The following is a 12383-nucleotide window of genomic DNA, read 5'->3' on the forward strand; positions in this document are numbered from 1 at the left end:
AGGGAACAGGATCTCCGTGCCTAGACATGGGAATCACGTTTTCACCGGCATCGCTGGCTTGCAGTGCTTGAACCCGACCTTCCCGAGGACTCCGATCGCCCTGCTCTGCTTCCTGCTCCCGGCTGGCTTTTTTCTGGCACATATGTAATACTGGAGGTTTAAAAAAAAAAAAAAAGGCGATTAAAAAAAAAAAAAAAAAAAGGCAGCCCGATCCAGGGATTCGGAGGCATCCTGCTAGCGATCAGCTGACGCGCCGAGCCGAGCTGCAATGTGTTGCTTATTCATTTTGTACGGTGGGAGCTGCCGGGGCTAAGCAGAGAGCTGAACTATGCCTCTCCTACAGCCGCGCTTGTGCAGACAGAGGGGTGAGAGAGAGGCAGCCGCCGCGGGAAGAGCACAGCCGGACTTTCTCCTTGTTTTTATCCATTTCTGCAGGATCATGTATTTATAAGGGATGAGGTGGGCCACAGGGATCGCAGGCCTGAGGTGCGGCCTACCCAGTCAGTGCAGAATCAGGCCCTCCACTACCGGAACCGAGAGCGCTTTGCCACAATCAAATCAGCATCTTTGGTAAGAGCCCCCATCCCACCCCACCCCATCCCACCCCACCCTGCAGCCCCTCGCTGCCATTCCTCCCCTGCTGTTGGTGCTGTTGGCATAGCAACTGGATATTGCACTGAAACAGCTTTTACCTCTGTGTGTGTGTGTGTGTGTGTGTGTGAGAGAGAGAGATGTAAATGTGAAATATGTTTAATTTCTCAGTGCATTCCCAGTGTGAGATAGCCCACCTTTCTGGGTGAAGTTAATACCATCTCATTCCCCCCCCACCTCCACTCCATTTCCCACCTGTCCCTTTTGTTAATATATTTATCTGCATGTGCATAAAGAGTGTGTGAGGTGTGTGAGAGCTGCTGGAACACCGTGGAGATGCAGATGCAGATGGGTTTGGGAACAATAAGATCGCTGCTGCCCGCCCTGAGCTGCTGCCTGGGTTTTTTTTTTTTTTTTTATTTCATTCATTCATTTATTTCAAGCAACTGTACCGTGACTGCATTTTCCAGCCTGATCCTTGGGAAGGATTGCTGGGCTGCGATAAGGGAGAGACAGGGAGAGGGCTTACAGCGGGCTGTGGGCTTACAAAGGGGAGGGGGATGGGATGAATCCATCAAGATTTGTACTATTGCAAATGTGATTGCTGTGGATGCCTTTGTAGTAGGGAAAGGGGTGTGTGCCGGAAGAGTTAGTTGTGTGCCGCCTCCCCCACCCCGCATCCACCCGGGTGGGAGCAGCCTTTTCCAGGGAAAGCGGTGAAAAATGGCCCTTCGGAGGGAAAAGGGATGTCCCGTTCAATATTTCAGCCCGCTGGTATTAGAGGTCAGATGGACGGGCAGCGTTAGAAAGTGCCCACGGTTTGGCCATGGCACTTGCTCAGTGCTATGACATCATCCCGGACCAACCCCGAAATTACACCAGCGAGCCCTCCCCTTCCCGCTGCTCCTGCCTCCGCCGTGGGGCTTCTCCTGCCAGACCACCATTTCTGCATGCCCAGGATCGCTGCCCGCTCCTGCATGCACAGCCACGGGCTGTGGGGGTGTGTGACCGCGGCTGAAGGTGCTGACTGGAGGGAAGCAGCAGCAGCAGTGCCAGCAGCCCAAATTTCTCTGGCTGATTGTTGCTGCTGCTGTTAAAATCTAAAATGATGCTGTGGCATTCAGGCTTCTGCCCAGATGCTTCCTGGGAGCATCTCAATCCCATCTTTTGCAGGTGTATTTCTGGCTGCCCATACCCCGAGTGCCCCCCAGGCTGGTGTCCCCTACTCCCCCCCAGTTTAAAGTGACCTAGAAATGTGTGTGTTAGAGGACTTCATGCAGTGCACCTGACAGGGGCAAGATCCCTGCTCTCCTGGAGACCCTCTGCCCTGGGAATTTTTCCTTTTTTCCTGTGTGTATGTGTGCTTGCACACAGTGTAGTGCCAGCTCTTCTACTGCCGGCACTGAGCAGATAAAAGTGGGACCCAGTTAGGTTGGCTGGAGGGCAGAAATAATGAATGACTCATGTATCATACTCCAGACATACAATTTCATTGATAAATTGATATGTATGATGAATATATTAATGCTCTTTTACTCCCTGTGCAAAGCTGCTGCACCTTGTGGCCTGCCTTCAGCAGCAGAGCCCAGAACTCCTGTCTTCCCTGGAAATGTCACCCCTGGCCTACTTGGGTGGCTTGAAGGGATGGCATGGCCAGGCCCCTTTGGGAGCCCATGAAAATATGGGCTCTGAGGGATTCCCAGATCCCTGAGCTCTGGGGAATATCCCAAGGTTGCTCCTAAATCCCATGGCAGCCTCCTGTGGGGCTGGGATTGTGTCTGCCTTAATTCCTTACTCACTTGGATTTGTTGAATCTCTCTGCTTCAGTGACCAAGTGATGATAAAGATACAATTCATTTTGGGTGGGGAAGATGGAAAGCTTTTTGGAGAGCTTCTCTTTTTTGGGTTTTCTGTGGAACATGCTCTGTTATCCCCCACACACCTCCCCAGTGTAGAGGGAAGATCCCAACACATCAGCCTGGGCACTCCAGGAGGTGTTGGTGTGTCCTTACTTCTGAGGTTGTGTGGTGGAGCAGAACTGACCCTGTGTTTGCTACAGAAATATTTCATGGTGATGAGCTTTCCCTTTAATAATCTTCCATTCCCACCTCTTCATGTTCCAAAATGGAAATCTAGGGGGAGAAAAAAAAAGTTTAAACCCATTACACAGAATCAGGGTGCCAATGCTTGTGTTGGAGCACTTTTTATCGCTGTCACCATTCAGTGCCTTGATGATGTCAGTGGGAGAGGTGCTGGATGCTGCTGCTCCTCTGGCCAAGGGAGAACTTCCTCTGCTTCCCTGTCCAATATTTGAGGGAAGGGCAAGGTCAGTCATGGAGCTGACACAGACCTGACCATGCCTGGAATTTGTAGTGCAAACTCAGAAATTCAGGCTTTCCATCTTTCAGTGGCAGCTGGAACAGATTTTTCCTGTGTGAATGGGTGCTCAAGATCCCACAGTGGTTGAAAACAAGCAAACCAGCAAGCTTTGATGGTTCCCTACATGCTGCCTGCTTCCCATTTCTCAGCAGCTGTGAGCACCTTCCCTGCACAGAAAGGTTGTGCAGTTGGGAGCATCAGGTGGCCTGTATTGCAGAGAATCAAAAATGGGAGTTCTGCCCTCAAATTCAATAATATGGGATGATATTTGGGTGTTAAAACTTCCTTTCATGGGGTTTGCTGAAATCCACTCCCAAACATTAGTCCAGGGCAGTGTTTCTAGTAGAAAAACACCAAGTCTGGGGCTGTTCACTCCGCAGCTGTTCCTCCTGGTGCAGTCCAGGATCTGGGGCCCTCAAGTCCTTGCTCCTCTCCCCATAGATCAGGATATTGCAGGAGATAAGCCTTGCATTCCTTAAAGTAATCCAATGTTCAAGTTGGATCTCTTTCCAAAAACACGCTGAAGCAGTTTAGGGATACAGAGGTCACAGAGGAACTTATGTTAGATAGCTGAACACTCCAGGTGACCCAGTGGTTTGAGGAGTGATTCCCTTGCCCTGTTATTCTGCAAAAGCATCATGTGAATATGAAGGAACCTGGACAGAGCTCCAGAGAAAATTGTCAAATGAACTATCCACAAAGAAACAGGCTGTGGATGTCCCCTTTTGAGTCTTGCAGTACTGCTTTAATATTACTCAGATTAAAGATAATAATGAAAATCAGCAAATGTGAATAAGAAAGATGAAGGAGCTTAACTGAGGTCATAATTCAATCAGCAATTTTAGTAGTCATTTTTTCCTGGACCACTTTTCTCTTTAATCAGTTTTGTGTGGTAGCAGTAACCATCACTCACCTGGAACATGTGAGTGGAAGATACCATGCATGCATATTTCTGCTGTTAGAGTAAAAGTTGCCATCTGAAATGGAGACCAGGCACCTACATCTCCATATTATTTCTCCGATTATCAGTGATCCATACATTAAAAGTTACAACCAGAAATCTCTTGAAGCTCAGCCAGCTGTTGTTTGAAAGGGAGGGCAGAGGTTCTGCATGTTGATGAGACTACACTTCTCCATGTTTTCAAGGGAAAGCTGTTTTTTGAATCTCCTCAGAGATGCATTGATCTGCACTTCTGGGTGTCTTTCAAGCTTGACCCCTTAGGTCCCTCCTTCCTTGTGCATCTCCTCAACAGCTGCTTTTACAGTTTTCAAAGGCAATGATCAAGTAGTTAAAACTTGATAGAATCCCAGAATGGGTTGGGTTGGAAGGGATCTTAAAGCCCATCTCATTCCACTCCTTGCCATGGGCAGGGACACCTCCCACTGTCCCAGGCTGCTCCAAGCCCCATCCAGCCTGGCCTTGGGCACTGCCAGGGATCCAGGGGCAGCCACAGCTGCTCTGGGCACCTGTGCCAGGGCTCACCACTCACAGGGAAGGATTCCTCCCCCACATCTGTGACATATTTCATAGAAAGATCAGACAGTGAGGACTCTATCAAAGGCCTTGGTGTTCTCTTTGAAATCCAAATGCCAGCAAAAGATGATGTGATCTCATCCGGGGCTTGCAGAGCCAAGTGTCTGTGTCCAGGGGAGCAGGATTCCCTGGATGTGGCCAGGAAAATGGCACCAGGGCAGCCAGAGCCAGGTACCTTCACATGGAGCTGCTCCCTGCACCCTCTTGTGCTGAAACATTGATGTTTTATTCTAGAGGGTTGAGTTTCTCCCAATGGACTCATCTGGCTGCTGCCTTTGTAGACCTTTCCTCTAAAATTTTGGACTTGTTCTTTCTCATCTCCTCTTGCTGTGAGAAGCAGCTGGCAGTGTTTTGCTCAAAAATGTGCTTCCTCCAGCACAGGGGAGCTTGGAATTTCACTTATCTAGAGGTGAAAATTCCTATCTTTTAGGTGAGGGTTCAGTATCTTGGATAAACAGTGTAGAAAAGGGAACTTTAAACAGTTGCTGCTTTGGAGGAGAAGTTGTGAGCTCAACTTCCTTACATAAAGCTAAAATCTTGGAGGGGTGAAAGAAAGTTTGGATTTTGTGGCAAATGAACTGCCTGTGGGAGTAGGTTGGAAAAGACATCTCTGTTCTCAGTTCTGTTATGCCAAAGATGCAGAGAGATAAGAAACTGAGAAAATGTCATACCTTAATAAAAGCTGTTCTGGTTTATACAGGTTTTTGGTTCTCCTGTTGACCTTATTGATGATTGTGTGCTGCAGGGAGAGATCCAGGAAACTGCAGCTTTCTGGTGTGAAGGATCCAGGCATTACCTGGCTGTATGGAGAACAAATTTTGTAGTTACCACCTTTTACCTCATGATAATCTGTGGGGTTGTCTGTGGGTTTCTTCCTGAGGGGCAGCTCTGATCTCTGATCCCTGTGACCCAGACAGGACCCAGGGAATGGCTGGAGCTGTGCCAGGGCAGGTTTAGGTTGGGTATCAGGAAAGGTACTTCCCCCTCTGGGAGAAGAATGGGCACTGCACTGAGGCTGCCAGAGCTCCAGGAGCACTTGGACAACACTCCCAGGGATGCCCAGGATGGGATTTCTGGGGTGTCTGTGCAGGGCCAGGGGTTGGACTCCATGATCCCTGTGGGGCCCTTCCCACTCAGGATATTCCAGATAGCTCATAGAGTTCCAAGAGTCTTTGTCCAAGAACACCAGAAAGGTGATTACTGGAACATCCCCACATTTTCTTGTTAAAATGGTTGCTGGAGCTGTTCATTCATTAGGGACTTAATCTTTAAAACCATAATCCTTTATTTGTTCATAGTCTGAAGGACTTCTCTGGCACTGAACTGTGCATGTTCAGTAGCTAATGTTCACTTCCTCACATTCTCCCTTCCCTGAGATCACCATGTGCAGACTTTATCTTTGAAGACTGTCCTGAGTGTTGGACTTGACTGGAGATTATTGTGATAAATAAAGTCTTTATCATGAGCTTGCTGAACACAGACATTAAATCCATGAGATGTCCACCAAGGCTGCTGCTCTCCTCTCTCATCTTTAGGATGAGACACTGCTTTTGTTGTCTTCTGACTTTTTAATGTCTCATCTTCTGTTGTGGCTGGAAGGCTTTATCAGCTAGGCTTGTAATTAGCAATTGCATCCTATTGTTAGGGATAAATATCCTAGATTTCATGGGAAATCTTTCCAAGACGGAATTCTTGTCACGATAAAGCTGAGCAAAATTGGAAATGGGGAGCAGAGGAGCAGGGAAAAAAACCAAGGATAAAAGTTAATGAGTTTTGCTGTAAATAAAACAAGTGCACATTCCACATCTCAGTAGAGATCAGACCAAAGGAGACTGGCAAAGTTGCTGGAGGATCCTTAGATCCATTTTTTCTTAGGCTCTTGCTGTTTGCTTTGTTCTGCCAACATCTGGGAACGGAGTGTGCTGTGCAGAACATCCCATTGCTCACAAAAGGGCCGGGCCCCAAAAATAGCACATCCAGGATGATCTTGTGCTGCTGGTGGCTCCCAGATCTCCATTTCTCTTCAAGTGCCTGAAGGCTGTTCTTTCCCAGCTGGATGTCACTGGATGTTGTCAATGGCATGTGTGAAGTGTTGGTGGTCTGCCTGTCCTACCTGGCATCTGTCTCTTATCACTAACTTGGATTCTCTGAGAAATTTTCCTTACCTGGAAGCTTCTAGCAGAGATCTTATTCTTGCTGAACTTGACTGAAATGTGCAAGTTCCTATGAACACTTCCCAACTTCTTCCAAGTGTGGCTTTCCTTGGTACTCTTGGAAAAACCAAAAGTGTTTTGAGCTGTAGCAGAACACAGGGCTCACACAGTGTTTGTGCTTCTGTGGTCATTCCTACAATCCCACGTGCTCCTGGTGCCTGCCTTGGATCTGATTTGGTCTCAAGCATGTACAGGCTCCTCAGTTGCTGAGGTTTAAGTGTGTTTAATCCAAAATGACATTCTGAAATGTCCTGTAGGAAGGAAGTGTCTGTCCATCACCACCTTGGGGGGTTCTCAGCCTCACTGAAGTGAGCAGCCCGAGTCTGGCAGTGCTGTGCTCAGGCTGGTTCTTTGGTTCCTTTGCAATCTTTGGGAGGCTCCTCCTGAGTTCCTCTTTGCACTCCTCCCAAGTCTTGGGGGTCATTTGAACCCAGACAGGTGGCACTTGCTGCCTGCCTTGGGTGACCTCATTCAGGGTGTTCATCTCTTGATTTTGGAGCTCTGACTTGGCTTCCTGTCACCTCCCAGCCCTGGAGCCAGCAAGTGTTCTGGGATGGCAGCTCCCTAAAGCAGCTGCTCTTCTGTTGAACCTGAACCTTCCCAGCTCTGTAGGTGTATCCCATCCTATGTCTGAACTCCAAAAATCTCCACAAAACTGCCTTCAGATGACAGCAGCACCGTTGCAGGTGCCAGTTTTTTGGGCTGCTGTGGAAGAATCCATCAGGAAGGCTGCAGGAGGGATTCTTGGTTCATAAAGCTTCAGTGATCTCCTTCAAAGGCTTGAGCTCTTCACACTTAAGTGGGAAAGTCCCCTTGCACAGAATCAGGGGCTGCAGTGCCACACATGTACAGAGTTCTTGGTTGTCAGGTCGTATAAATGATCCGCAGATCTTCATAAGTTCCTGAGACAGTCTTAAAAAAACAAAACCCAGTCTTGGACACTTTTCTTCTTTTGAAATGGAAGCATCACTATTTGCATTTTCTTCTGAACATTTTTGGCACAGCCTGTTGGTGTTTTTTTTTTCTTCCTTTCACATGGATACACTTGGGCATGGAAATGAATGTGGAACTTGTGAGTTTGTTTCAGCTGAGTAGGGTTTAAAATCTGCTTAGACCATCTGATCAATTTGTTAAGAGCACACAGTTCCAGAACAGTGTTCCCTTGTTAGAAAACTTTCAATTCTGGGAAGGAATGAGCTCAGTCTGCCATCGTCTTGAATTTTAAGGGGAAATTTTGAAGGAGGCTCCTCGTAGCAGAAGATAGATGTTGAGAGATTGAATTGGCATGGGGGTGACTTGAGGAGGAAGGAAAGAAAGGGGATTTGGGGGGGTTTGGCTGTTTCTTGGGAGTCCATGGCACCCTCAGGATCTGAGTCCTGCGTTTGAATAAGGTTGTCCCCTGTGTCTGAAGGAAGGTGTCCGTCAGCCACCTTTTTTTCCAGATCTCCTCCAGTGCGTCCTGGAGTGATATTGATGCCTCAGGTTTTAGCTTTTATATTTTTCACATTCTGTTCTGCTTTAGTGTCTGAGTTTAGGCTTCATATTATGGGATGGTGAGCTCTCTCTACAGATTAGGGAGACAAAACAGTTCCTTCTCTAGCTGAGGACCAAGGACAGATTATCCAAATCTCAGGCCCAAGAGCACAAACAACATGGGCTGGAGAGAGAAAACAAGAAGGATGGGACTTCATGGGCTAATTGGACAATTAACGCCAATATGCAAATGGACCAAAACTATAAAAGTGAGAGACCCTGTGACCGGTTGTCCATTTTGTGGCCATTTTGGGTTGTGCTGCCTAAGGTAGATCTATTGAGGCCTCTAAATAAATACCTACTTTATTCTTCAGCTCCATCTAGTCTCTGTTCTAAGGCAGCCTTCACAAGGCATCCATAAGTAACCAGTCCCTTCCTTTATTTGTAATAATGCATTTTCTGCTGTGTTACTGAAAACACGTAAATCTCAGGAAAAGATGGGGGCTAAAAGTTAGCACAGAGAGAACCTTGTGGCTTTGTGACATTGAACAGCAGCACCTCCAAAACCCACTGAGAGCAGAGCAGGGCCTGGCTTCCAGCAAGCAGCAGCTGTGAGGGAAGCAAGGCCATGGAGCACTTGTTGGCCTGTTGCAGGTTACAAGACAGATCCATGAGCATGAGCAGGAGAACGAGCTGCGGGAACAGATGTCAGGATATAAGCGGATGCGGCGCCAGCACCAGAAGCAGCTGATCGCCCTGGAGAACAAGTTGAAGGCCGAGATGGACGAGCACCGCCTCAAGCTGCAGAAGGAGGTGGAGACACACGCCAACAACTCGTCCATTGAGCTGGAGAAGCTGGCCAAGAAGCAAGTGGCTGTGATGGAGAAGGAGGTGAGTGCAGGGGGGATCTTGGGGAACCCAGGTCTCCAAGGGGGGCTGTGGGAGGTCTGAGGTGCAGAACGAGAGGCCACGAGGAACGAGAGGTCTTAAGCTGCACCAAGGGAAATGTAGGTTGGATGTTAGGAAAAGGTTTTTTACACAAAGCACTGGAATGGCCTGCCTGGGGAGATGGTGGAGTCCCCCATCCCTGGGTGTGTTTAGAAAAAGATTGGATGTGGCACCCGGTGCCAGGGTTTAGCTGAGGTGTTAGGGCTGGGTTGGACTCAGTCATCTCAAAGGTCTCTTCCAACCTGGTGATTCTGTGACCTTATGCTCCCTCAAGTCACCTCTGTGCCTGATGGGCACTCTGTTGGCATCCACCAGTGCCACAGCTGCATAAAAGGGGCTGTGGGGACCTTAATGGGAGCTTTACTTCAGCTGAGGGGGTGGCCAAGCTGTTGCTCAGTCTAAAAATCAGCATGTTAATCCACAGAATAAACTGGTGTGCTTTTGGTGACGGGGTAAGAAGGACAAGGAAGCTCTCAGACTTACGTGAGCATTTTCTGTGCAAGCAGCTTTCCTGTGGCTGAGTGCTCATGGCTTTGTCTGGCACAGTCACCAAAATGACTGACCAAAAACCACAGCACTGATTTCTGCTGGATTCTGCACCTGCTCACTCACCCTTTTTGCTTTTTCTATTGTTATTTTTTCCCCTCTCTGTACATTGCAGGCAAAGGCAGCTGCAGCAGATGAAAAGAAATTCCAGCAACAGATTTTGGCTCAGCAAAAGAAAGACCTGGCGACCTTTTTAGAAAGTCAGAAGAAACAATACAAGCTTTGCAAGGAAAAGATTAAAGAGGCAAGAAACTCTCATTTTTGGGGCTAAAGGGGTGTGGAATGAACACGAACCAGTCTTTTGTTTTGATAAACCTGGGCCAGCCCAGGGGTTTAAGGGATGCTGTCAGGCTTGAAGCAAAATTTGGATTCTCAGCAAGTAAATTTTCAGGAGCTGGGAGCATCTGGCAGCATTTCCAGAACAATTTGTGAGGGTGGCTACAGGTGCCTTCACAATTTGCTGTAGAGCAGAATCTTTGAAACCAAGGGTGATGAGGGGAAATGGGACTTCACAGAGAGTTCTTCTTCCCCTTTCTCCTCATCTGTTTTTTTTCTTTCAAGTAATCAGAGCAGCCATTCAATGTCCCTTGACTAAAAGCCCTATGATCACTTACATAAATTAGGAAGAGAAGTAACTTCATATGTACCAAAATGCATTATTTCAGTAGTGTCTTCACCATATTGCAAAGATAATTGTCTGTTAAGGTAAAGGTGAGAAAATGATAATCAAGGATCTCAGTGGCCTTTTCTATTCTTGGTGTGGGTCCTGGGTCAGCTGTAGGGACAGCAGGGCTGAGCATGGCCAGGTGATAGGTCTGGTTCTCTTGGTTTGTAGTAGGATTTTGGTGTTCTTTCATGAACTGGATGGCAGAGGAGAAGCCAGGAAGGTCCCCCGTGTCCTGTGTCACTGTGGTGCTGAGGGAAGCCTTGTTTTGACCCTGCAGGAAATGAATGAGGACCACAGCACACCCAAGAAAGAGAAGCAAGAAAGGATATCCAAACACAAAGAGAACCTGCAGCACACACAGGCTGAAGAGGAGGCCCAGCTTCTCAGCCAGCAGAGACTCTACTACGACAAAAACTGCCGTTTCTTCAAGAGAAAAACGATGATCAAGAGGCACGAGATGGAGCAGCAGAACATTCGGGAAGTATGGCACTCCTCACTTCCTCTCCCAGTCTTTTTTAACTGCCTTAGCTTCGTGTCTGGGCTGAAATTAGGGCTTCATATTTCTAGTTGCTAAATAGAACTGAGAAAAATGTAAGAAAATAGGTTTTAGGAAATGGTTTTTCCTGCAGCTGTGGCTGCTGTGATCAGGTGAGGGATGGCAGCGTTGGCTGCAGCCAGAAACAACCTGGGGGCCTCTCCTCTGGGCCTGATGCCTCATCCCAGCTCCTCAGGGTTGGGTTTGGGGGTCCTGCCCCAGTTTGGGCTGTGGGGAGAGCCATGGGATGGGGATGTGGGCTGTCAAGGAGCAGCTTTGCACACCCTGCTTCCCCTCGTTGGTTTTTGCCCCTTCCCTCAAGGCTGCCTGTGGTCAACCACCACTTTGGAGAAAGAGATTCCACTTGGAGATGTTCCTGTGGCCATCACTGTAGTATCTGAATTCTTCATTGATGTTATTTTTGGACAAAGACTGTCAGATGAGAGGGTGTTCTAGTGAAAACTGAAGGAGGAGGGGTCCAAAATTTCCAATTGTGTTCAACCTGCTATGCTCAGACTTTCCAGTGTAATTTGTACTTGTTCAGAGCTTTGCTGCCCTTGGGTCCAGATGTGCCTGGGGCTGCTCAGCTGCTTTGCTGAGATACAGATATCTCAACCCCAGGCACCCTCAAGACTATTGACTCCAAAAATTCAGATTTGATCACCCTTATCACCCTAATGTCAGCTCTGTGGCAGGGATGAGAACACAATTCAGTTACCTAGCGTGGCATTTAACCAGGAGCACACCTCTGACCTCCTGCATTTAAGCTCTTATGAGAGACCTCATTTTCAGAATGATCTGAGTTTTTATTCCCTGAAAATTAGATCCCTACTAATTCAAATGTGCCAGTACTAACTACTTGGATCACCTGAAGTGAATAACACTTTCAAAATGTGTTTTCCATATTTTAACTAACCACAGATGTTGTTTTTGTGCAAATGGGAAAGTGTTTGAGGGAAGTGGAGTGACTGTTTATGCTGTGTGAACTGGAATCAGGTGTGGAATAGGCTTGGGAGAGGCTGGCTGAGCTATCCTGGGGTGAAGGCACATGTGCCACAGCTGTGCCTGCTCAGTGCCCCACCTGCCTTTGTGCCCCTGGGAAGTCATTTTGGCACACCAGTACATGTACATTTTAATCTTGGCTGCCAGAGGTCAGGTTTTGCTTAAATGTAAACACATGCTACACCCTTAGGGCCGAGAGGGCAGAGGGAAATGCTGGCCCTGTTTCCTTCCCCATCCTCTCAGCTCAAATCTGTACCACCTGTAGCAGCCACAAGGGCTGAAGTTTGCAGGTGATCCAGGATTACCACATGTGAGCAGCAGCTCAGAATAATTCCATTTTTTTGCTTCTCCCAGAAACCCGTTAGGCTGGGCAGGGGGTGGGATGGGGCAGCCCTGCTGTGCCTGGCTGGTGCAGCACGGAGCACAGTCTGAGGCTGTAACCTGAGCCGGGATCAGGGATGCACCAGCCCCATTTGTGAAGGGGGTACAGCTGGA

General features: G+C 48.0%; 1 protein-coding gene across 6 annotated transcripts in view; it reads left to right on the forward strand.

The window, feature by feature from the left end:
* TAOK3 (TAO kinase 3) overlaps positions 1-12383 on the forward strand; it is a 76616-nt gene that overhangs the window by 59446 nt on the left and 4787 nt on the right. For all 6 annotated transcript variants that reach the window (XM_030285928.4, XM_072936033.1, XM_030285931.4 and 3 more), the window contains 4 exons: positions 436-570; positions 8845-9081; positions 9800-9928; positions 10629-10832. In XM_030285928.4, the coding sequence (XP_030141788.1) occupies positions 436-570; positions 8845-9081; positions 9800-9928; positions 10629-10832 (705 nt within the window). The remainder of the gene's footprint in view (positions 1-435; positions 571-8844; positions 9082-9799; positions 9929-10628; positions 10833-12383) is intronic.

The sequence above is a fragment of the Taeniopygia guttata genome, chromosome 15, assembly GCF_048771995.1.
Source record: "Taeniopygia guttata chromosome 15, bTaeGut7.mat, whole genome shotgun sequence".
NCBI classification, from domain to species: Eukaryota; Metazoa; Chordata; class Aves; order Passeriformes; family Estrildidae; genus Taeniopygia; species Taeniopygia guttata.